The sequence below is a fragment of the Scardinius erythrophthalmus genome (genome assembly GCF_964197995.2).
Source record: "Scardinius erythrophthalmus genome assembly, chromosome: 7".
NCBI lineage: Eukaryota > Metazoa > Chordata > Actinopteri > Cypriniformes > Leuciscidae > Scardinius > Scardinius erythrophthalmus.
Genome location: NC_138227.1, coordinates 39,331,530 through 39,357,050, shown reverse-complemented (window position 1 = coordinate 39,357,050; position 25,521 = coordinate 39,331,530). Strand labels below are relative to the sequence as shown.

Below are 25,521 nucleotides of genomic sequence, written 5' to 3'. Positions count from 1 at the left end.
TCTGAGTAAAGAAATCAGCAACCTTCTTTGCAGTGTGTTTGGGGTCTTTATCACGCTGAAAGATGTGCCGACGGCCCACGAGCTTCCCGGTTGATGGCAGCATCTGACTGGAGAATTTCCACATACATCTCCATCAATATAATGTAGTTTACCTAGTCCACTAGCTGCCATACACCCCGTCACCATAACATTGCCCCCACTGTGCTTTACAGGAGGACTAAGACACTGGGGTTTCTCCTTTGGTTCTCCACACTTTAGTTTTGCCATCACTGCCAAACATGTTAAATTTGCTCTCATCACTCCAACGGACTGATTTCCTGAATTCTGCATGTGGACATGTGGACATGTGGACTTGTTCTTTTGCAAACTGGAGCCGTTTTATTTGATTTCTCCTGCTGATCAAGGGTTTCCGGGGAATGCAGCCCATTGTCATTCTTCAGCCTGTTGCCTTTTTGACTTCAGCAGCAATTATTTTAGCAGAAAGGTTTTGTTTTTTATTGCTAACTGTCTTATAAGGGTGTTGTGTTTTTCTTTCTTCCACAACAAGGCAAATTCTTCACCTCACCAGTCTCACTAAATTTCTTCACAATGGAAAAGATTGTCCCTCTAGGCAAATCTAACATTTTTGCTATATTTCTGATTGAAAAGCCCTCCTTGTAGAATCTTTCCTCTCAAATCAGTTGATATTTCACTGGTTTTGTCCATCCTTCTGTTAGACTGTCTCACAAATGAATTATGTTGAATAGCAGTCAGCTGTTAAATTTAACTACACAATTAGATAATACCAATTTAGGTCAACAAATTACCCAGCAATGCTTAATTCCGTTCAGTCTGTGGTGTTAAAAGGTCGCATTAGCAGTTAAAGAAAAAACACTTAAGCAAAACATGGTCAGGTCAAAGTGTCTGAATAATGTTTTGTCCCAAACCTTTATACATTTTACTGGTAGTCCACTGTATGAAGGACTTTTGGGTACTGTTTACTTTATTTTGCAATCCTCACTTACATAAATGAACTACAGTGTCCTGCACCCACTAGTAAAAAATATCACAGTTCAGTGATGAGAGTTCAGAGTTCAGTGATGAGAGTTCAGTGATGGTTCACGTGAGAGAAACGCGTCTCCACCCGCGCGCGCTCTGGAGGCGGAACGCGCGCTCTTTATTCGTTGCTTTCAGAGCCGTTCGGCTGCGCGCCAGCTATAACTATTTATATCTCTATCGGCTTTCATCGTGATGGGATCTATTTTCTTAAGGTGATTTTAGAAATGAAGAGTGCACAGATAAAGATGTTTGTGCTGCTGTGCTTTCAGACCGCGGTGAGCTCTCCAATCTCCACAGCTGACCAGGCTCAGGTAAGATCCACTGTCCACCAGTTATCTTGTTTGTATCCTATCTCAAAATAATTAATAATATATACGCTTAAATATGGATATGGTTATATTTTTATTTATTTAAAATACACAGCTAATGAAATAAAACGTATATACACTGTAAAAAATAATAAAGTTGAGCTAACTTAAAAAATAAGGTTAATTTTAAAAATTAAATAATTAACAAAAACTAATTCGCTCCAGTTAAAATCAACTGAACTTGTTTTTTTAGTTGTCTTGACAAAGTTTTAAGTTCAAAAGATTCCCTGGTACTCAATGGATGAACAAAAGTTTTTGAGCCAAATTGAAAAAATAAGGCAACCTATCACACTCAACTTTTTAAGTTAGTTCAACTAAATAGTTTTTTTCAAAACCTTACTTAGATTCTCAAGTATTTGTCCAAAACTTGTCCAAATGTTGTCCCAACTATCCAAATTGAGTTATCTGAACAAACTATTTTTCATGCATTGCAAAAGCATGCATTGCAGCTTAAAAAATTATATTATATAAAAATGATTATTGCTTTGCATTAACCGGCTTGATTTATGCTGCTGCTGTTGTTGTTGTCACTGTTATTTAGCTGTCATGTGTTTCAGAGGTCATATTTTTACTGAATTACAATTGTTGATCATCACCCTGTTTGAGATTTGTGTGCTGAGGTGTTGAGCTATATGTGCTTCTCATTGCAATGTTTGCAACTTAATTGCCCGGGTGTAATTGGTAAACTGTGTGCCTCTAGTTTTAAAAGGCAAATGATGTTCATGTTGTGTTGTTAACTTTAAACATGGAGATAAAAAATTGTAGCTGCTTGCATTTAGTTGCCTTGAAAGAAGTTTTAAGTTCAAAAGGCTACCTGCTACTCATTTCACGAGCAAAAGTTTTTGAGTTAACTTTAACTGGAGTGATTTAGTTGAGCTAACTTCAAAAGTTGAGTGTGATAGATTTTTTCAAGTTGGCTGAACTTTTTTGTTGTTGTTGTTGTTGTTGTTGTTGTTGTTGTCTTGACAAGAGGTTTTAAGTTCAAAAGATTACCTGGCACTCATTAGATTAACAAAAGTATTTAAGTTGATTTTAACTTAAGTGAATTAATTGAGTTAACTTAAAAAAGTTGAATGTGATAAGTTGCCTTATTTGTTTAAGTTAGCTCAACAATTATTATTATTTAATTTTTTAACAGTGTTATGAGCTTCAAGTAAATTAAATCCAAAGTCATGTTTTTAGTTATACAAATGCATACAAGCATGTTGGAGACATGTATTGTCCTGCTTTCAGCTATGGAAAATGAGCCTGCTTTGAGGTCAGAATAACTGGCACAGCCCAAGGGAGGATTTTCATTGTGAGTTCACTGTAATTACATTCCCTTGCATGTTCAACTGCTTGTGTCTCCAGATATGAATGAAATTTAAATGATACCTAGCTGAAAAGATTTGCAACAATCAATATATCAAGAAAAAATTATAAATATAAAAATAATAATATAATAATTTGAGGTTATATCATGCTTTTTAGTTTGCAAGTGTCCTTTCCTCGCTATACACTGGCAGACTTGTTAAATGTATGAACAATGATTCTGTGTTTTGGAGAAAAGCTGCAACAGTTGAATTCTTGGTTTCTCAATAAAGCTATTTCCACTACTTTGATCATGTGTTGCTTCACTGCAGATCTGCCAACAAATTCCAGCAGCTTCAGTCTCATCCTACCTGTGACCTCCGGGTGGTTCAGAAGTGCACTACACACCTACACTTAAAGCAAATATGCAGTTTGCATGCCAATATCTGACTGAGACATTTCCCCTCATACACACATTTGAAAACTGAAAGTACATATACTTGAGTACTACACTTTTTGAGTATCTGTACGTTACTTGAGTATTTTTTTTCTGGAAACTTTTTACTTTTACTTCACTACATTTGAAAGACAAATATTGTACTTTTTATTCTGTCAAGATCCTTGAGTAGAAAGTAGTAACGTCAGTCAGAGGATGAATATTTTCATCTCTAAAACATGATTGTTTTTTGCAGGTGACATGCATATCAGTAATCACTATAGGGTCACGTGTCGTGAAGTTCAGCGATTTCTCATTATTTTCTTTGAACACTAATCAACTGGTGGCAAAATGAACGAAGACAGATCCTCGGCGCAGTGCATGCATCCATGGCAAACAGGTCTTTCTGTTTTGCTGTTTGTTAAAGCAGTATATTGCTGTTGGGCAGTTATACAGCGATGGTTGTGCAGCTGGGTTTTAAAGCTGGTTTGATTTTTTTAAATGTGCATGAATGGATACACATAGATGTGTACTTTTGTTGGGGTGGTAGGAGTGTTAAAAAAAATGAAGATGATTATGGCTGTCTTTTTTGTCAGTTCAGTTCAACCTATTTCTATAGGTTTTATAACATTCTAAAAGCTCTTAATTCCACAGATACTTCTAACTGGTAGGTGGATTTACTAGGTTGCTTCAGAGGCATAAGGTACTGTAAGTATACATACAACAATGCAACAATAATAAAATAATGCATTGACATTTACTTTTGATTCTTAAGTACTTTTAATAACAAGTACTTCTGTACTTTTACTTACGTAAAAAGCGGTCTTTAGAAACTTTTACTTGTAACGGAGTAATATTTGACCAGTAGTATCTGTACTTTCACTCAAGTAAGGAATTTGTGTACTCAAATGATTTCAATGCAGCTTCTTTTATCCCTTCCTGGATGAACATTCAGTATTCTCGTCTAGGGGATTCACAATAAAGTGAAGGGCATCTTCTAAAGTATCAGAGGCACGGAGGCTTACATCTTCTTAAAGATTGTCCTTTTTCATGCAGAGGTCAATAAATGCATCTCAAACAATGCTCATATGGGTAATGGCTACTGTTGTGTCTGTTATGGTATGGTCTATGGTACTACTTCATTCCAAAATATGTTTAATTTACAGTGCCAACAATTTGCCATTTTCCATAAGTGATGTCCCGATATATCTGGTTTTAGTGATCTCCGAGGTGAATTCGAGCTGCTGTCACAGGGCTGATTGAAATGATAATGACGTATGACACATGATGTGTGTGTGTCTGCAGGGTTTTCTGGAGCGATACGGATACCTGCAAAAGGAGAAGGAAACTCATCATAATGCTGAAGTAGAGTCTGCCATCAGGTAAAACCTGTGACCTTGTTAGCACCATGATCTTTAGTTGTTATTGTCCTTCGTAATTCAAGACATAGGAATATGAAGCTAAAGCTGACATGTTTTTGTTAACTAGCAAACTTGGTCATTCATCAAAACTGCATAAAACTGTGGGTGTCAGTTCATTGTCTTAACCTGGTATAAAATCATACCAGCTATCAGAAACATCATAACTGCAGTTCCAGAGAATTTGGGTCACTAATCTAGTGAAGTGCAGCTGCTTATTCGTGTGGTCTCTTGTCTTTCAGAGAGTTTCAGTGGTTGTCTCAGCTGTCTGTCACTGGACGGCTGGACAGAGCCACGCTGGAGAAGATGTCATCAGCTCGCTGCGGGGTTAAAGATGTCGGGAGCGATAGTTCCTGGAGCCGAAGGGTCAACAGGATCTTCACAGGCCACTCGGGCAGACATGGGCGACACGAGCAGCATCTCCGTAAGAAGCGTTACACTCACATAGGTAAAGACCACGGGGCTGTTGAATGCTTGAATCTGACAAATGTTCTAAGGTCTGAAATTAGTTTCAGGGAATCGCACGGCTAAAGTAGTTCCAGGCAGGTCTTGACCGCATAACATGTCCATATCACTTCACCAAATGATTTCAGTTATTTTAAAGGTCTTTACAGCCTAAAACAGTAAAAAAAAAAAAAAAAAAAAAACACAAGGACACTGACCAAGCAAAGAAATATAGTACACAATAGGATAAAATCATCAAATTATTTACATGTTTTTTTGCCACAAAATTATGTTTTATTATGTACGGAAAACACATACTCTCTTTTCTCTCACTCAAATGCACACACTACAGTACGGACACACACTTGCACAGAAATGGGTTGTCAGCGCTACTCTGAAGATTTTATCAGTAAAATAGTTCAGCAATTTACGAAACATTTCTCACTAGCGATGTAATAACGGCGCTGTTCTTGAAGCAGATAAACTTCAAGAGTTTTGATCATTGTTCTGAATCTGATCCAGACGTAGTCTTTGACAAAAAAGTAATTTTCTTAGCTTTTTGCTTTTTGCTTTTTTTTTAAGTCACCAGCCTGTTTTTAAGGGACATATCTCGAATGTTTGAAGACGCTCTCTAAGTGTTGGGCACACCTTAAAACTCTGAAATCCCATTCTGTTCCACACATCGTGTGTATCTTTAACAAAGGACAGCAATAAAGACTGAGAACAAGAACAGTAATTCAGTGCAAATTATTCTTAACGTATTGAACAGAACAGTGATGCAAACTGAATGAATGCATGCAGGTCATGTTTTCATTGTTTGTTTTTTACAAAAAAAAAATTTGATGATAAGGGGTAGACACAACATTTTCTGTCAAACGGTCCTTTGGTAAAATGGATTTGCATGGAGTTGTGAGGTAATTCTGTGCCTGCTGGGTGGGGTGTATGTAATTCTGAGCCGAATAATAATGGGTAAATACAGTGGTAGTCATAATTACTGTCCATATCGAGTGTATACATGCCTAGTAGGTTAGATCATCCACTTGTGGCCCACCGCAACAGGCAAATTCACACAGTTTGCCAAGAGCTGAAGTTTATAAAACTTTTATAAACTAAAAACAGATTACACTGACAGTGTACTGATTACCTGTTTTCAGTCAGGTATTTGGCAGCGAGTTTTGCAGAAGACATTTATTATTTATTGAGTGGGTTAAAACGAACATACACATCTCAGATTTTTGAGCTGTGTTGAAATAAAAGCTCAGTGTTTGTATGTGTGAATTGGACCTGTATATTCAGACCTGTCAGTTTGAAAATGTGCTAATACCTCAGGAATGCAGCACCATTGGTTTAAGTATGTGTGTGTTCATGTCAGTACCTGATGTGGGTTCTCAACACAAAAACAAAATCTGTAGCGACTGTCTCGTGATGACAATATATGGACAATATATGGACAATAATATATGTATATATACAGTATATACACTGTGCACTAAAATATGAACTAGCAATTGTGGTATATTAGAGAAAATCCTAGCATGTTATACCTCAGACAACAGTGTTTGTGTTTTGGAAGTCTGTAATTATGTGTCTAATTCACAAAACCTCTGTCACATGTTAAGCTAGTTATTTACTGAGCGTAGCTCTTGTCAGTTTAAGAAGATTTGGAGAGAGAATTTTGATGTTTCTTAAGTAAAAGTGCACTGAACACTTAATTACTGATACTAGATGTCTCTGTAAAGGGAACTATCTGAACATTTTAAACTCAGCTTGTCCACTCTTTCTATATTTTTAACTGAGTTAGAACATACATTTATGATTAACCTGAGATGAAGAATTTGTGCAACACATCCTACTGTTACGGAATCAGATTCAAGAGAAGGAGATGGAAGTTAACAAGGAGTTTATTTAGACAACAACAGAGCAGGAGAACTGATGGCAGGTAAGTGGTAAGTGCAATAATCGACCTCTTCCTCTGGGTGCTGGACGATCAGGATGAGCAGTGTGGAAGGCTTCAAGTAGAGTGGGATCGAGGATGTCGGCTCTGGGAACCCATGATCATTCTTCGGGTTCATAGCCTCCCCAATCTATTAAATATTCCAGGATACCACCACGGCGCTGGGAGTCCAAGATCTCCTTGACCTGGTAGGTTCAATTCATCTTCGAGAATTGACGGAAGTGGAGGTTCCTCTGCTTGGCCAGGCTTTGGGGAAACAGAGACGTGAGAGTGATGAGGTTTAAGGAGTGAGACATGGAAGGCAGGATGAATTCTGTAATGTGCTGGAAGATGGAGGAGGTACATATTGATCTGCCTGATGATGGTGAAGGGACCAATAAATCTGGGACTGAGCTTCTTGCAGGGCAGACGCATCCTGATGTCCCGGGTTGACAGCCAGACCTTCTGACCTGGCTGGTAGGAGGGAGTTTCAGCACGTCTTAATTCGGCTGTCATCCTGCGCACTGCCTGCGCACTGCCTGTTGAAGCTGGTGGTGACCAGACCCAGACCCTCTCGCTCTCTCAGAACCAGTAGTCGACCGCTGGGGCGTTGGCTGGTTCCCTTGACCATGGGAACAACGGTGGCTGGTAACCGAGTACACACTGGAAGGGAGTGAGTCCAGTAGACGGTTGACGGAGGGAGTTCTGGGCGTACTCGGCCCAGCCTAGGAACTGGTTCTAGGAGTTCTGGTGGCCCTGGCAGAAGGTTTGTCGGAAACGGCCAATTTCCTGGATCTTCCTCTTGGTCTGCCCGTTCGACTGTGGATGGTACCCGGATGATAGGCTTATGGTCACACTTAGTAGGGAGAAGAATGCTTTCCATACCCTTGATATAAAGTGCAGTCTGAAACAATGTCTTCTGGGATTCCATAGTATCTGAAGATGTGATTGAAGAGGAGTTCTGCTGTTTCCATTGCTGTGGGAAGTCCTTTGAGGGGGAGAAGACGACAGGATTTGGAGAATCTATCAATTATTGATTCGCGGCGGAGCGGCGTTGGAGGCATTGGAGGAGGTGAGTGAGTCTGAAGACCACTGGATGGGGCTCATGATTAACTCGGGTGGCAGGATGGGCTCAGGTTTTTCACTAACCTCTTCTGGAGCAAACAGACAGGAAAGAGCGTCAGCCTTCACATTCTTTGAACCTGGATGATAGGAAATAATTAATAATTCCTTACATTTATATAGTGCTTTTCTGGGTAATCAATGCGCATGGAAGGGGGAATCTCCTCAACCACCACCATGGAAATGGAGAAATTAAATCGAGTAAAGAATAAGGCCCAACGGGCCTGGTGGGGATTAAGTCTCTTGACTTCTTTTAAGTACTGAAGGTTTTTATGGTCAGTTATGACTGTGAAGGGGTGTTGTGCACCCTCCAATCAATGCCTCCACTCCTCTATGGCGAGTTTGATGGCGAGGAGTTCTCGGTTGCCAACATCATAGTTACTCTCCACCAGGCTGAGTTTCTTGGAGTAGAAGGCACATGGATGGAGTTTGGCTGGGGTCCCCTGCTGCTGGGATAACACCACTCCTACCCCGGTGGTGGAGGCATCCACCTCCACGATGAACGGTTTCTCGGGGTCTGGGTGGATGAGGAGTGGTGTGCTGGTGAATGTCTTCTTCAGTAGATGGAATGCTTCGTTGACAGATGGTGACCAGGTCAGAGACTTGGGCTTGTTTCTCAGGAGACTTGTAAGGGGGCTGGTTATGGAGCTGTAGCCATGGATGAACCATCTGTAAAAGTTGGCAAAGCCAAGGAAACGCTGGAGTTCTTTGATGGTAGATTGTGTGGGCCAGTTCCGGATGGTTTCCACTTTCCCCTCATCCATCTGGATACCTGTGTCGCTGATGTTGTAACCAAGGAACTGCACTGAGGGTTGGTGGAAGGAGCACTTCTCACCCTTGAGGAATAGATGGAATTCCCTCAGGCATTTCAGGACCTCTGCAATGTGGTGGCGATGGTCGACTATGCTCCGGGAGTAAATGAGGATGTCATCTATGTAGACGAGTACTGACCGGTGGAGATACTCCCGGAGCTAGAGCCCTGCACGGGCCTCAAATCTAGGCCCGAGCCCGGCCCTGTCCCGAGATGCTCAGGCCCTAGCCCGACCCATGTCCGACAGCTCATCAGAATTATCAGCCCGACCCGAGCCCGTTTTTTTTTTTTTTTTTTTTTTTTACACAGCGGCATCCTGCCCTATTTGCAGCCATTAAAATAGGTCAGTTTTGTTAGTTATGTTTCTTTTCATTTCTTTATTAAGTTAATTTAGACAATATTTGGAGCATTTTTTTTTTAAATGACGACCAAGCAGGCGAGCCAGTAGCGAGTAAAACATGTTTGAATCAAATCAACGCTAATACTTTACTTGGCTACAATAAAATCAATAGTTATAAAACACTTCAAGCATATCACACAGACAGTTAGTTTAATAAATGTTTATTTATTAAAACACAGTGAGTAAAACAAAAAGTTTTGAATTACAGAGGCAGGCTCAGGCTGCTCGCAACATCACTCGCAAACGAAATGAGCACTAGCCTACAATCTAAACAAATTAAATTAAATAACTTAAAAACAAACTTGCAGGTTATCTTACCTCAAAAATGCACCACAGAACATGGCCATTCTTTTTTCCAGTAGTTTCCAACAGTTAAATGAAAATAAAGTCCAATCAAACGAAAAACATCAGTACTTTCCAACAGTTAAATGAAAATAAAGTCCAATAAAACGAAAAGTTAGAACAGTCTCTACAGAGCATCGTGGAGAAAAAGAATAGCATCCACAGTGGAAGATTTTAACCCAGTCCTCCTCTCTTCGATCACTCTTCCCGCTGCGTTTTAAGTTTGCCATCTGCGATTTTTCTCTTAATATTCTCCATTATTTGCACATGAAGTGAATCGTGGATAAGGAATTAATAATTCCTTACATTTATATAGTGCTTTTCTGGGTAATCAATGCGCATGGAAGGGGGAATCTCCTCAACCACCACCATGGAAATGGAGAAATTAAATCGAGTAAAGAATAAGGCCCAACGGGCCTAGTGGGGATTAAGTCTCTTGACTTCTTTTAAGTACTGAAGGTTTTTATGGTCAGTTATGACTGTGAAGGGGTGTTGTGCACCCTCCAATCAATGCCTCCACTCCTCTATGGCGAGTTTGATGGCGAGGAGTTCTCGGTTGCCAACATCATAGTTACTCTCCACCAGGCTGAGTTTCTTGGAGTAGAAGGCACATGGATGGAGTTTGGCTGGGGTCCCCTGCTGCTGGGATAACACCACTCCTACCCCGGTGGTGGAGGCATCCACCTCCACGATGAACGGTTTCTCGGGGTCTGGGTGGATGAGGAGTGGTGTGCTGGTGAATGTCTTCTTCAGTAGATGGAATGCTTCGTTGACAGATGGTGACCAGGTCAGAGACTTGGGCTTGTTTCTCAGGAGACTTGTAAGGGGGCTGGTTATGGAGCTGTAGCCATGGATGAACCATCTGTAAAAGTTGGCAAAGCCAAGGAAACACTGGAGTTCTTTGATGGTAGATTGTGTGGGCCAGTTCCGGATGGTTTCCACTTTCCCCTCATCCATCTGGATACCTGTGTCGCTGATGTTGTAACCAAGGAACTGCACTGAGGATTGGTGGAAGGAGCACTTCTCACCCTTGAGGAATAGATGGAATTCCCTCAGGCATTTCAGGACCTCTGCAATGTGGTGGCGATGGTCGACTATGCTCCGGGAGTAAATGAGGATGTCATCTATGTAGACGAGTACTGACCGGTGGAGATACTCCCGGAGCTAGAGCCCTGCACGGGCCTCAAATCTAGGCCCGAGCCCGGCCCTGTCCCGAGATGCTCAGGCCCTAGCCCGACCCATGTCCGACAGCTCATCAGAATTATCAGCCCGACCCGAGCCCGTTTTTTTTTATTTTTTTTTATTACACAGCGGCATCCTGCCCTATTTGCAGCCATTAAAATAGGTCAGTTTTGTTAGTTATGTTTCTTTTCATTTCTTTATTAAGTTAATTTAGACAATATTTGGAGCATTTTTTTTTAAATGACGACCAAGCAGGCGAGCCAGTAGCGAGTAAAACATGTTTGAATCAAATCAACGCTAATACTTTACTTGGCTACAATAAAATCAATAGTTATAAAACACTTCAAGCATATCACACAGACAGTTAGTTTAATAAATGTTTATTTATTAAACCACAGTGAGTAAAACAAAAAAATTTGAATTACCGAGGCAGGCTCAGGCTGCTCGCAACATCGCTCGCAAACGAAATGAGCACTAGCCTACAATCTAAACAAATTAAATTAAATAACTTAAAAACAAACTTGCAGGTTATCTTACCTCAAAAATGCACCACAGAACATGGCCATTCTTTTTTCCAGTAGTTTCCAACAGTTAAACGAAAATAAAGTCCAATCAAACGAAAAACATCAGTACTTTCCAACAGTTAAATGAAAATAAAGTCCAATAAAACGAAAAGTTAGAACAGTCTCTACAGAGCATCGTGGAGAAAAAGAATAGCATCCACAGTGGAAGATTTTAACCCAGTCCTCCTCTCTTCGATCACTCTTCCCGCTGCGTTTTAAGTTTGCCATCTGCGATTTTTCTCTTAATATTCTCCATTATTTGCACATGAAGTGAATCGTGTATCGCGCTGATGGGAAACCTTCTGTGTGCGTGCGTGCGTGCGTGCGACTGTCATGTCAGTCATATGTCAGTGTAATTATAAGATTATGAAAGTTATGAAACGGTTATGAAATGTCTTTCTATGTTTGTTTTTCTATCGCCGTCGTCAACTTCTCATATTTTTTTTTAATTAATGTCTAAAAATATAAAAAGAAGGATAACCCAAAAAAAGCCTGAGGCCCGGCCTGCATGTGAACTATGATGTGAAAATTGGCCCGAAGCCCGGCCCTAGGGGCGTAAATAAGTCGGGGCCCGTCGGGCTCGGGATGAAATGCAGGGCTTAACCCGGAGCACCTCATGCATGAAGTCCTGGAATACGGAGGGGGCATTTACCAAAACATATGGCATGACCAGATACTCAGTGTCCAGTAGGGGTCACAAAGGCGGTCTTCCACTCGTCCCCCTCATGTATCCAGATGAGGTTGTACGTGCTATGCATAGTCAACTTGCATAGGTTCGATGCCTGGTTCTGGAGTGCTGAGGTGCTCTGGCTGGAAGAGGAAGATAGATGGCGTTTGACCCTGGTGATCTTCGAGACACGACTGCATATGGGTGGTGAAGCGGATGGACAGTTGGATGAAACGTTCAAGCCCGATGGCATCATCGTATGCAGCAAGATGCAGCCGCACTCGGGGGTCCAATCCCTGCCGATAGGTGATGAGGAGCAGGCACTCATTACAGCCGCTAGCGGCCGCGAGGGTTCTAAACTTGAGAGCATAATCATTTATTGACATATTCCCTTGACGGAGATGATAAATTTGCTCACCTATTGATGAATCTCCAACGGGTTTGCCGAAAACTTCACGAAAGTGTGTGACAAAATCATTCAGAGACTGGGTTATAGCACTGGATTGAGTCCAGATGGTTTCGGCCCATTGGAGCGCTCGCCCCTTCAGCAGGGAGATGATGAATGTGATCTTAGCCCGGTTGTTGGTGAAGAGATGCGGCTGCATCTCAATAAACATTGCAGGAGAAATCCATTGTGGTGACAGCTGGTGTGATGGGATCAGTGTCGTCTTGGAGCGGTTCCGGTGAGCTCAGGATGTTGTCTATCTGTATTGGTCCGGTCTTCTGTTACGGAATCAGACTCAAGAAAAGGAGATGGAAGTTAACAAGGAGTTTATTTAGACAACAACAGAGTGGGAGAACTGATGGCAGGTAAGTGGTAAGTGCAATGATGATTTGGAGAGCTGGATGCTGGCAGTGAATAGTATGTTTTTTCTTACAGGAGTGATGAAAGGCAGATAATGCAGAGGATGGCTGGAGCTCTGAACAACAGGAGATTTGAAAGCACAGAGAAAGGACAAGACACTGGAGGAACACCACGGAGGAGAATTGAGACCAGATCACTGGAGATGTCAGGTAGCTTGTTTGCTAAGGCAAGGTAAGTAGTCCTCATCATACGAACGAGACCAGACAATGAACTGTGGTGAAGAGTGGGATTAATAGTGTCAGTGATGAGGGTGGGGATGAGATGCAGGTGTGTGTGTGATTAGAACTCTGGTGAGGGAGTGCATTGTGATTGGCTGGTGAGAGAGCCTGGCAGATCTGTAACACCTACTCCATGTCCAACACATTTATAAGGGTTCAAGCACCAATGGATATTGTGTTTGTACTGATTTTATTCTTCTTCTTCTGCTTCTTTTTCTTCTCTTTTTTTCTGTATGGATGTCAGAGACCGTAAATCGTAGAGAACCCAAACTTGGCAGGATTGTCTCAAACGTGTGGATCTACTCAGACGCACAGACATCTGGTGCATGGAATCGATTTGCGTTTAGGAACCCTAAGAACTCTCTAAGAACAAAATAATTTTTGGGTCAAGCCCTTTCAAATGTATATCTTTGATTTAATTTCCATCAATAAAATTGTTCTGCCATTTTGCATTTTCTCAAGAACCTTTTTTGAACTCACACTAATTTTGCACACAGTTCAAACACAGTGCAATACAGTGCTGGCAAAAAGTGATAACATTTTTTGGATTTGTTGAAGTGTTATGAACATGTATGTGAAGGCTTACACTTGTGTTATGAAGCCATTGCTTGTTTTTTTCACAAACTGACCTAAATCTCCTGAATGCAACATTGATGCACATAGAGCACAGGATGATCTGAGGAGCACACGAGTCATGTCAAAACTTTACGGGGCACTACAACTGAAATTTCTTAACATAACATAACCGCATGTTCAGTAATCTATTAATCTTCTTGTGTAAAAACAATAATATGTAACAAATTATGTGAAAAATGGCCGCACCGTGGTGATATAATAACCATCTTTATGTTTTTGCTAATTACTTTTGAATGGAAATAAATACTGGTTCATTTGTAAATCTATGGTGCACTATTAATATTTTATATAATTAGTTTACAAAGAAATCAGTCAAGATGCCAGCCATGGTTAAATATAGTGCTGTCCACTTATAATGAAGAGAACATTTTATGTATTTTTCAAGAAAAGATGGACTATGATTGTCTTTGTTGTACATTTTTAAAGATGTCATTAATGTAAAATACGAAATTAAATATTAATTTAGTATACAGTAGTACATATAAATAGAATTTGTATGAAGATGTTTGAAATGTTCTTAACTCAATGAATTATAGTAATAAATGTAACATACATTGGTTTGATACTTGTTCATACTTCCATAGGAGAGAAATGGCACAAACGTCAGCTCACCTATGGTATCATGAACTGTCCGCGGAGTCTCTCTCCCAGTCAGGTGCGTGTGGCGGTGAACGCAGCATTCCAGCTCTGGAGTAACGTGTCCGGGCTGCTCTTCCAGGAGCTCCAGCAGGGTCCCACCGACATCAGGCTTGCTTTCTTTGAAGGGGAACATAATGATGGGAGAGGAAATGCATTTGATGGGCCAGGTGAAGGTTTCTTTCTTTCTTTCTTTCTTTCTTAATAATTTCATTTAAATAGTTACCATATTCTGTTCCCAATGTCTATGGACAGCATTTGTGCCATGTTGTGTATTAGCATTTACATAAAAAAAATTGGGAAAAGTGTTTAGAAAAAAAGTGTTCTTACTGGCAGTTTAATGTTTAAAATTTCCGGCTATCCATGTTTTCACAGTTATTTAGTAGGGGGCGCTATTACACATCTTCTGAAAGAGTAGAGAATCTCCAGATCAAAACACAGGTGAAAAAGCAGAAACAAGCGATAGAAGCATTTCTTACACACATGTAAAATAACACACTCATCAAACATTAAACAGCATATAAATTGTCTAAAGTTACCAAATGAAATGTCAACCTAGTGTTGATGGACGTGATCTACTCCATATATGATTTAATCATTGTTCTGAAATGCATCAGGAAGAAGTGTTTGAACAAAAACTTTTTGTTCAAAATGTTGCTTCTTTATGAAACTTACCCACATTCAAGTGTTGATGAATAAATAAAAAACAATCTTTACACTTTATTCTTGTTAGCATGAGATTGGTGTGATATTATCACTTACCAACCCTCTTTTTGCAAAGTTATAAAAAAACACTTTAGATACACAAAGACGGTGCACTCATATTACTATGAATGGGAGAAAGGAACACACAATATGGCTGAATAAGGCCCGCCTTCGAAATTAAAGAGCCAATCGCCAATTAGTAAAGTCATCGCATCACTGCAGCTGTCGTCAGAAGCTGCGGTTGCTTACGACTGCACATGCACATTGGCTGCTCAAGCCTGTTGCCTTACAGGGACTTAACAATGTCTTTACAGTGATAGCAAAGCTGGCTATTGTGAGGAAGTTTAAGAATCTGTCAGGGTTTTAGCCTTTTCTTTTAGAAAATATGTGCATCTTAGATGGTGTAAAATACCTCTATGTCTTGCTCTGAGAAGTTAAGTCACCTTTATTTTATATTTATTTTACGCTTAATACAATACAGCTTATTTCAAAGTTTCAAGTTTCAAACTCCATAAGCAGGAAAATCGATGATTAAACCATCTAATATGACATTGGCTGCTCAAGCCTGGGAAATGCAGGGGATTTTTTTCATCATGATTTCAGTGTTTAGAAACAAAATGTATGAGACAGATTTCATTGGTGATTTCAAATATGAAATGAAATCGTGAACTTGGTGAACAGCTTTGGAGAAAGAGATAAAAGCTGTACTTGTATGACTATAATAGAGGCATTTCAAAGATGGCCTGCGAGTGAAATGATTTGCCTTACAGGGACTTTGGTTTGGTCTTTCAACCAGGATTATTTCTTTATTTTTTTAGGTGGCACTCTGGCTCATGCATTTTTCCCATTCCGTGGTGAAGCTCATTTTGATATGTCTGAACGATGGACCCTGAGTGGTCTTAAAGGACACAACCTGTTCCTTGTGACGGCCCATGAAATTGGCCACACTCTGGGTTTGGTTCATTCACCAGTTCGTCATGCGCTCATGTCACCGTACTATAAGAAGATGGGCTCTACTGCTCTGCTCAGCTGGCATGACATCACTGCTATACAACAACTCTATGGTAAACGAGCCATTCTTTTCTTGTTAGAAAGCTGTGCAAGTGTTGATTTTGCAATATTAACTTTTAGCAGCAAAGAATAGGGCTCTGGTCTTTAGTAACAATGTCTTTACAGTGATAGCAAAGCTGACTATTGTAAGGAAGTTTAAGAATCTGTCAGGGTTTTAGCCTTTTCTTTTAGAAAATATGTGCATCTTAGATGGTGTAAAATACCTCTATGTCTTGCTCTGAGAAGTTAAGTCACCTTTATTTTATATAGCGCTTAATACAATACAGCTTGTTTCAAAGTTTCAAGTTTCAAACTCCATAAGCAGGAAAATCGATGATTAAACCATCTAATATGAGTTTAATTAATTTTCTGCTGTAAAAAGACAATAGTGTCAGTCATTAGACAATAGTGAAATTATTCAGTCATTCCATTGTTGATTCAGTTCAGTTAAAAAATCGTGCAGTCAAATAAATAATATTACTGAATAATAAGTGTCTTTTAAACTGCAACTAAGCAAGTCGAAGGCAAGGCAACAGTGGCATGAAACCCAAACTCAGTCAGGTGACAGAAATGGCCAACAGTACGAACAGCAACGAATATAAATTATCATAGAAAGTCTTGATCCCATTTTTTGGCTACAGAAGACAGAATAATCATGCAATGTTTGCCTTTGAAAAAATACCTTCACAGAAAAAAGACACATTTCTTAACACATATTTTTTAGGTGAACGCATCTCAAAAACATTTTATATGTTGCATGGATTCTTATGGAAAGAGAGCATGATTGCATACAGAGAGATTTTTTAGATAACAAAAAAAAACATCAGTGAATCAAGCTATTTCATGATGATTATAAAGACTTCAACAGATAACCATCATCACCTGATCTCATTTCACTTTAGCTTTCTTTGCTGCTTCAAATATGTTTAACAAACACATTGTCACAGCGGCCAAAAAAAGACAAAAGATATAATAAGAGTTAAGAGCCCAACTAATGGAAACACTAATCACTATTATGGTGACTTCAAATGAAACACATTAGAGTTAAAACCTTGTTAATTCTCAATACAAACTTTTGTAGACGTCTGACAGAAATAAAGTCAGTCTGGTTAGTAATAAGTGAAGCTGGTAATGCTGTTTGTGGAGTTGTTTAATCATCCTCTGCTGAGATCTTCACAGATTTAATGTCTTCTTTTCTCTTCAGTTGATTTAATCTAAGGCTGTGGCTGAAATCAGTTGTAGTTCTTGTGTTTCAGCTCGTCTCTTTTTCTGTTCTCTTCTTTCCTTCAGTGATTCTGCTTGTTAACAGGCTTATTAAGGCTGAGATGACTCAATATTTAATATACACAGACTTTGTGGCTCAGATAAGGTCCAGTTCTGGTTTATTTCTTTGCTCTTGGCTGACATGTGGCATTGCTATGGCCTGCTTGTGGCCCAGATCTGGCAAACAGGAGTGAGCCACCCAAAGGCCGTCATTCCACGCTACATGTGGGCCAGATCATCTTTCCACAAGTGCTAGATGTGGGCCGGATATGGGACGTCACAATGTTGATATGTGGGCACATATATGACACCCACACATAGATTTTTGTTAGCAGCAGATGATATCTTAAAAAATGAGTTTTGTGATGAGGCCTCTACGTGGACTCATGTTGGCCTCCTACTGCTTTAAGGATGAATGATATACAGAAGAATATATTAATATAGTGTAGTGCTGCCACCAAGCACTATGTATGTCTGTGTGTGTGTGTGTGTGCCCTTGTTTATATTACATTGTGGGGACCAAATGTCCCCATAAAAATAGTAAAACCTGAGATCACCTACATTGTGGGGACCAGCCAGCGGTCCCCACTTTTCAAAAGGCTTATAAATCACACAGGATGAGTTGTTTTGAGAAAGTAAAAATGCAGAATGTTTCCTGTGATGGGTAGGTTTAGGGGCAGGGGCAGTGTAAGGGGACAGAATATACAGTTTGTACGGTATAAAAACCATTACGTCTATGGAGAGTCCCCACAAAGATAGTGAACCAGACGTACGTGTGTGTGTGTGTGTGTGTGTGTGTGTGTGTGTGTGTGTGTGTGTGTGTGTGTGTGTGTGTGTGTGTGTGTGTGCTTGCGTGTGTGTGTGTGTGTGTGTGTGTGTGTGTGTGTGTGTGTGTGTGTGTGTATTAATATGGCATCTGATTTTTTCCTGGAAGGCTTAAAGTTTTCCTGGCACACTGGAATGGAATCTTCAGTTATGATCAGGACACTGAGGGAGGGTGGTGTTGGTATGAGACCCTTCTCACGCACTGAAGATGGATGGTTGTAGGTTTTCTCCTGAAAGCACTGTGGCGTGTGTAAACCTGCCTGACACATGCTTGAGAAACAGCTGACAGTCTTACTATCTTTCAGTGTAAATAGCTGTCTGTATAGTTTGTTTCACTACAGCCTAGCAAAATTAGCTGTATAAATTGTCTCGCTAGGTAAAGACTGCTTGTGTGAAAATATCAAGAAGGGTTTCATGATATGACGAACTGGTACATTTGCAAATGTGTTTTTGGGTAAATCTCAAGAAGACAGGGCAATATTACACCCCAAAATCAACAGAAAAAGGACAATCACTTTCTTATTGCTGTAATGATCTTCAGTAATTAATATCACAATATAACACTTTTTTTTTAATTAAAATTAGCAAATAAAGTTAAGTACTAAAACACTATCATGATGTATATATAACAGTTTTAATAATATTATTGTTTCTTCCCTTAACAATAAAAAGTATGGCATTTTGCTTGTGTTACAGTTACAGTAACGTGAGTAGACAGGGAAGGAAATGTGCTTAATTGTCATGAAAATAATGTTGTAATACAAACAATCCTAGAATATGATCCTAAAATAGTCAAGTCAAGTCAAGTCACCTTCATTTATTTAGCGCTTTTAACAATATGGACTGTTTCAAAGCAGCTTTACATTGATAATAGGAAATTACGGTAACAGAGATTGTTTTGGCTTTACAGCAGCTCTAGAATAAAGTTATTGTCCAGCTAAAGATAGTTTTGATCAATTCACTTCCGTTGCAAAGATCATTAGTTATTAACTTAGGGTCCGCTAACACGACACCGTTCTAGCAGAAAACCCTTAACGCGCTAATATAAATATATATATTTTTTTTTATCCCTGCGCAAGCTTTAAAAACGCAAACCTGTGAAAACGCTGACGGCATGCACATGTGTATTACGTATTTAGTCTATAGGTATGTGCGTTTCAATATATATGGCCCAGATAGCAACATAGTGTCGGCCCACATCTGGTACACGTGGATTCCACAACGTTTTATCTGTAGAGAGGTAAAGGAAGGGAAGGAGGCCTTCACAGGGGAGAGACTAGTTGACATTTCAGGACTGCGTTATTGTCGTGTCTAGACGCAGGTCCTTCATCAGATCTGGATACGGCCTGGATCCGGCGGAGTGCGGTAAACCTCGGGATAAACAGAGAGACTAATATTAGCATTGACGTGCAATACTTAAGCAGAGCTCACTGGATAGTGGCACTATCGCTTGGCTTATGCGAGCCAGGGGCTGGAAGGCCCCCCTCAACATGAGAGCTCACTCGACGAGGTCTATCGCCTCATCATGGACCATGACTAAAGCACGTCTTTAGGGTTGAATGGTTTGCAGCCGGCTGGTCTTCACAGAACACATTCGCATGGTTTTACAAGTTGAATGTGCTTTCGGTGAGTGATTAACCTCACTTATCTCCTAGTCTTGTTATTGACTACGTGTGCACACTAGTTGCCACTACGGCTGTTTATGCTGTGCATATGTGCATACTGATATGTAATTACTGTGGTTAAGCTGCCCTGTATTCTTCATTGCAAATTGCTATTCTGATTTGACTGATATTCTAGCTGATATGCAAAGGATTGATTGATTCTGTTCCCACAGCATCAAGCTGACGCGATACTGAAGTGACCTCTCTCGAAAGGTAACGTCTCTGGTTACTGTCGTAACCCCAGTTCCCTGAGAAACGACGTGACCTCCGTTATCGCTTCTTTGATAAGCGCTCTGGCTGTGCTGCTGCGTTGTGAGGAAGTGTGTGCATATGCTATACTGCTACTTACGCTGGTCCCAAGCTTTTCTCGCCTTCTATGCTGAACTGTTGATTTTCATAAAGGTTTGTAGTGTCGCTTACACTAGTCACTGTACACCCTGGCGCTGACACCGGCCATAGCCCTCATGTTGCACGGACTATACTGCTTTCCCAATGCTATGTCTCTCTGCGCTCGCTCTACGAAACTGTTATCTAGCCATGCCTCAGTCCCTTGCATTGAGCCTGAGCCAGCTATAAATCCAAAGAACGATCGTGGCCGTAAGGCCACCTTTTGTATTCAGAACGTAGTTGCTTTTGAGCAATTACTGTTCTGTTGTGCGGTGTGACAGCTGTAAGACAGGTTCTACATCAGAGAAATTCCCCCTTTAGCTGATGCATTCACGACACAACCATGTTTTCCATTGTTTCTAAGGGCCACTACGGTTGTAGCTACGGTTGTACGGTTGTTGATTCCTAAGTGAGTCTGATAGATGCTGGAATTCCAAATGTTTAGTGGAAAATGTAGAATTACAGGCTTGCTATAATTAATAATACAAAATTATAGCATGTCAAAAGATTCAATTCTGGATGGCATCAGTGAAACAGACTAGCCAAGAAATCTAGACGCACCCTAGCGGCCGCAAAAATTATTTTGCAGCCAGGGTAATCTAGCAACTCTCCGTTGACTTTCGTGCTGGGAAAACCTAAATTGGGTCAGGCCAATCACGTCGTGTATAGAGTAGGCGGGGCGGGCTTAACATGATGACGACAGAGTTGTGACGGTTCCCTGCTAACGTTACTTGAAAACAAAGAAGAGCTGCTGCTGCTGCTGGCGAACAGTCTTTCGAATCGGCTTTGGCCGCGACTCTGGAGGACTTAGAGTTAAGTTTTTCTTTGAGAAAAGAGTAAAGAACGGCACTTAAGTCATTCTTAAAAAAGGAAGATGTGTTCGTAGTTTTGCCGGCCAGATATGGCAAAAGTTGAATCTATCAACTCTAACGTTAGGTCCGCTGTTGGGAAAACGCTCTGGTTGGTTGAAGCGCTGTCCTATTGCGTGCAGAGGGAATTTGAAAGACAGCCGTTTATCCCGCCCCTCGGATTGAGCCGTGTCTATGGTGAGTTGCCAGACCTAACATCTTGATGTAGGTCTGGATTGCCAGGCTAGAAACAGACCTATATGATGATATATATATATATATCTTTATCATCAAGAAGACAGTATCATCTGATCACATTTTCTCTTGCTTCTCTTGCCACAACAGACACAGTTACAGCAGCCAGAGAAAAACTAATGTTAAAAAGTCAAGTCAAACTGTCCAACTAAAGAAATACGATCACCATAATGGGGACTTCAAACCAAACTATTATTTTCAATAAAACATCAATATCTAAACCTATTCTTAATAAGAACTTCTGTAGACGTCTGACAGAAATAAAGTCAGTCTGGTTAGTAATAAGTGAAGCTGGTAATGCTGTTTGTGGAGTTGTTTAATCCTCTTCTACTGAGATCTTGAGAGATTTAATGTGCTGCCATGCATTTCACCCTTTTTTGCAGTGCGGTGCTTATTCCAAAAAAAATTCAACGTCTCTCTGATGTTGGAGCTTGACGTCAAACAAACGTTGGGTTTAGACGTCAACCCAACTTTCACTTTCAACCAAAATATAACGTTGGATTAGTTGGAGTCCAACATTTCTGAAGTCACATTTATGTACTGTGTTTGCTGGGAAGAGGCACAACTTAGAGTGTCACATACACTGGTACTATATAAGTAATAAGTTCATTGGCATTCTGCATGTGTGTGCAGGTCAACCACCTGGGGATACAGTGAAGCCGCTGGCAGGACGGGCTCTGAGATGGCCCATGCAGGATTGGCAGATTTCTCAAGATCCTACGGGAGGTTCCCTCATACCGCACTACTGCCAGGGTTTCTTTGATGCCATCACTATGGGTAAGAACTGGACATTTTAATTGACACATTAACACTTTTCCTCGAACAGCGTAAAGCTGTCGTTTTTTTCTGTAGACGAGAATGGGACAGTGCTGGTGTTTCAGGGCCATCATTTCTGGACGGTATCTAATGGCAGTGTGAGCGATCCTCTTCCGCTTCAGACTCGCTGGCCGCAGCTGCCGTTGGCTATTGAAGCAGCTGCTTTCTCTCCGCTGGACAGCAAACTCTACTTCTTTAAAGGTAAATACCTCAGGAGTTCAGACCGTTACCTAAACACAGGTAATGCAATATCCAGGGCAGTCACCCATGTTCCAGAGTGCAGTTTTGCCCAGGGTACATCTGGTCTCATGGTGATATAGTGTATGTTTAGTGTATGTTTAAAACTGAATGCAGTGTCAACCCTCAAATCCCCAAAAGCAGGTTTTGTAATTACAACTTCTGTTGAAATTCCATATCATAGAAAGCAAAGTGTCTCAAAAAAACAAAAAAAAAAACAAAAAAAAAACCACGCTGCTCTGCCAAAACGCTCTCAAGAAAAACAAACCATTTTTATATTCCACAGAAGAAAGTAAGTAATAAAGAATTGATACAATTCAAAGTGATTTATAAAGCGCTTTTCACAATACACTGTTTCAAAGCAGCTTTACAGAAAATCATGATGCTGCAAATGTTTATAAAATATTAAAATCTGAATGCCTTACAGTCACATTTAGCAGATTAGAGCTTTTTACGAATATATATGTATATTTAATAATTAATTGAATAATTAATTGAAGTGAGTGTACTCTATGTATGCATATAAAGTTGGATGTACAATATATAAAACTTTTAATAAATTGCCTGGCGAATATATAATTAGCATTTTGCGACAATATAAACAATCAAGCAGTTAAGATTTGCTATAGAGTATATATCAGCTTACATGAGTGTGTATCTAGGTATAGTATTTGATATAGTATTTGTATAATTCGTTATTATTAATTCGTTAATAAAATCAAAGAGTGAGTAAAGGTCATTTTTAGGTTAACTATTCCTCTAAAGAAGCATATTCTCAACGCATCTCCATGTTTTTTCTCCTGGTAGGAAGACGGATGTGGCGTTACTCAGGCTCTGATCTGGACCCTGGATTCCCCAGGAAGAATAGTAAACTGGGCTTACCTTCGCACCCAGACTGCGCCTTCTTCTACCAGCCTCTGGGCCACATGGTGCTCTTCAAAGGGTCCCGCTACTTTGTCCTGAACCTGGAGTCTCTGAGCATTGAGCCGTACTACCCTCGTGCTCTGAGGGACTGGAAGGGTGTTCCCCGGGGGGTAAACGGCGCCTTGACTCGGCCCGATGGAAAACTGTATTTCTTTAAAGAGCAGCAGTACTGGAGGTTTGATCCTGGGAAGCTGAGCATTACTGCGATTGGACAGTGGGAAGAGAGGCTGCCATGGATCGGCTGCCACGCAACTCCATCATAATGAGCTACTCTGACCAGAAGAGGCAGTCAAACTAGATTCACAATATTAAGAGGCGTTTGGGATATGTGCAAATTATGTAAGGCATAAAGGTTTTGTCTGGGAAAAGGACTGAAAAACAATCTACAAATGCAACAAGAGCTGGGCAAAGTCATGTACTCTGGCGAACAAAGAGTTCAAGTCACCCTGTGATGAAAATCAAGCTTTAAATGTTGTTTATATGTCTGCTTTAAAGGCACACTATGCAGTTTCGGTTTTTCTCAAACAGCGACCCCTAGAGTCTCCATAGTCTATTTAACGTTACTGTTATAAATACCACTCACGCAGAGCCGTCTCTGCACTCTTCCGACTGCGCTTCGTTTTCTTTGTCGACTCTGCCATGATTCACGTCTGAAATGCGTGCTAGTGTCTTCCATAGAGGCTGCTGCATATGTTGTTGATGTATGTGACGTCGTGCTGTAAAGCAAGTTGTGATTCTCGTGAGATTTGTTGGGGCACCACCTCTCAAACTTGCATTGCTGGTTTTGCCAGCGCCGTCATCGAAATGATTTCGAAGCTGTTATATTAAGGTACAAATCTTGCATAGTGTGCCTTTAAGACAAACCATGTGTAAATTCATGTCAACACCATTGCTGAGTATTTTCTCCTTAAAACTGCTGTGAGTGAGTGGAGGCGGGGCTCATTTGCAAATTCATTCACCACGTATACTAAATGAGGCAAGGGTGTAGAGTTACATTCAAACTATTTTAAGACATGAAGAAATTAATGTCATTTTGGTGATCAAAGATGAGTTTTAAGGGATAAAATTATTGACTACAGGGGGACTTTAAGATTTTTTATTTAAGTCTCTTCTGCTCACCAAGGCTGCATTTATTTGATCAAAAATATAGGCTAGTAAAACAGTAATGTTGTGAAATATTATGACAATTATAAAATGAACTATTTTCTACTTGAATATATTTTAAAATGTAATTTATTCCTGTTATCAAAGCTACATTTTCAGCATCATTACTCCAGTCTTCAGTGTCACATGATCCTTCAGAAATCATTCTAATATGATTGAAAACAGTTCAATGTTGAAAACAGTTGCTTCAAATATTTTTGGGAAACTGTGATACACTACCATTCAAATGTGTGGAGTAAAATTGATCTAAAACAATAAATAGAAATGAATACTTTTAACTAATAGCATCAGCAGACATTAAGACATTAATGATGTTACAAAGGATTTATATTTCAAGTAAATGCCATTCTTTTGAACTTTCTATTTATCAAATAATCTTCATTAAAAGGAATCAGTTTCCAAAAAGTATTAAGCAACAGAAACAGTTTTCAACATTGATAATAATAAAAACCATTATTTATTACTGATTACCCTTAACCCTTTAGAATTCCTGCAAAATTTGCCCTAAAACACCTAAAAAGGCATACCCAAAATACATTGGATGCTGTTCTTGAACCATTTGGAGCATGCTTTCAGTCTCTTTTGAAAGGGGACACTTTGAGGTTTGTTCCTAAACAGTCAGAATCACTGTACGTCTTACTGGTATTGAGTAATAGAACTTTGAACACTAAAAAAGGCGGGAAAAATTTCCACCTACATTTTTTGTTTGTAAACAGATGCCTGCAGATAACTATAGCTGGGAGGTATTAGCTGGAAAACACAGTGGAATCACAACATGAAGCCTTACCAAGCCAAATTTAAAAGTCGATAACAATACCTTAGATAATGAGTGTTTTACACATGTACAAACAACAACAAACTTCAAAGTGTCCCCTTTCAAAAGAGAACATGCATATACTCCAAACGGTTCAAAAACAGCATCCAATGTATTTTGGGCATGCCTTTTTAGGCGTTTTAGGGCACATTTTGCAGGAATTCTGAAGGGTTAATAAAGCAATAAATAGTTTACTCAGT

At 40.0% G+C, this 25,521-nt stretch overlaps 1 protein-coding gene across 1 annotated transcript; it reads left to right on the top strand.

Moving 5' to 3' along the window:
* Positions 1–1,225: 1,225 nt before the first annotated feature.
* Positions 1,226–23,606, top strand: mmp28 (matrix metallopeptidase 28; the record flags this gene model as incomplete). The annotated part of the gene is made up of 8 exons (XM_081371325.1): positions 1,226–1,349; positions 4,438–4,514; positions 4,793–4,998; positions 14,318–14,539; positions 15,893–16,138; positions 22,000–22,143; positions 22,219–22,383; positions 23,227–23,606. Exons 1-8 carry the CDS (start codon positions 1,263–1,265, stop codon positions 23,604–23,606), a joined length of 1,527 nt encoding a protein of 508 aa, XP_081227451.1. The 5' UTR covers positions 1,226–1,262.
* Between the last annotated feature and the right edge of the window lie 1,915 nt (positions 23,607–25,521).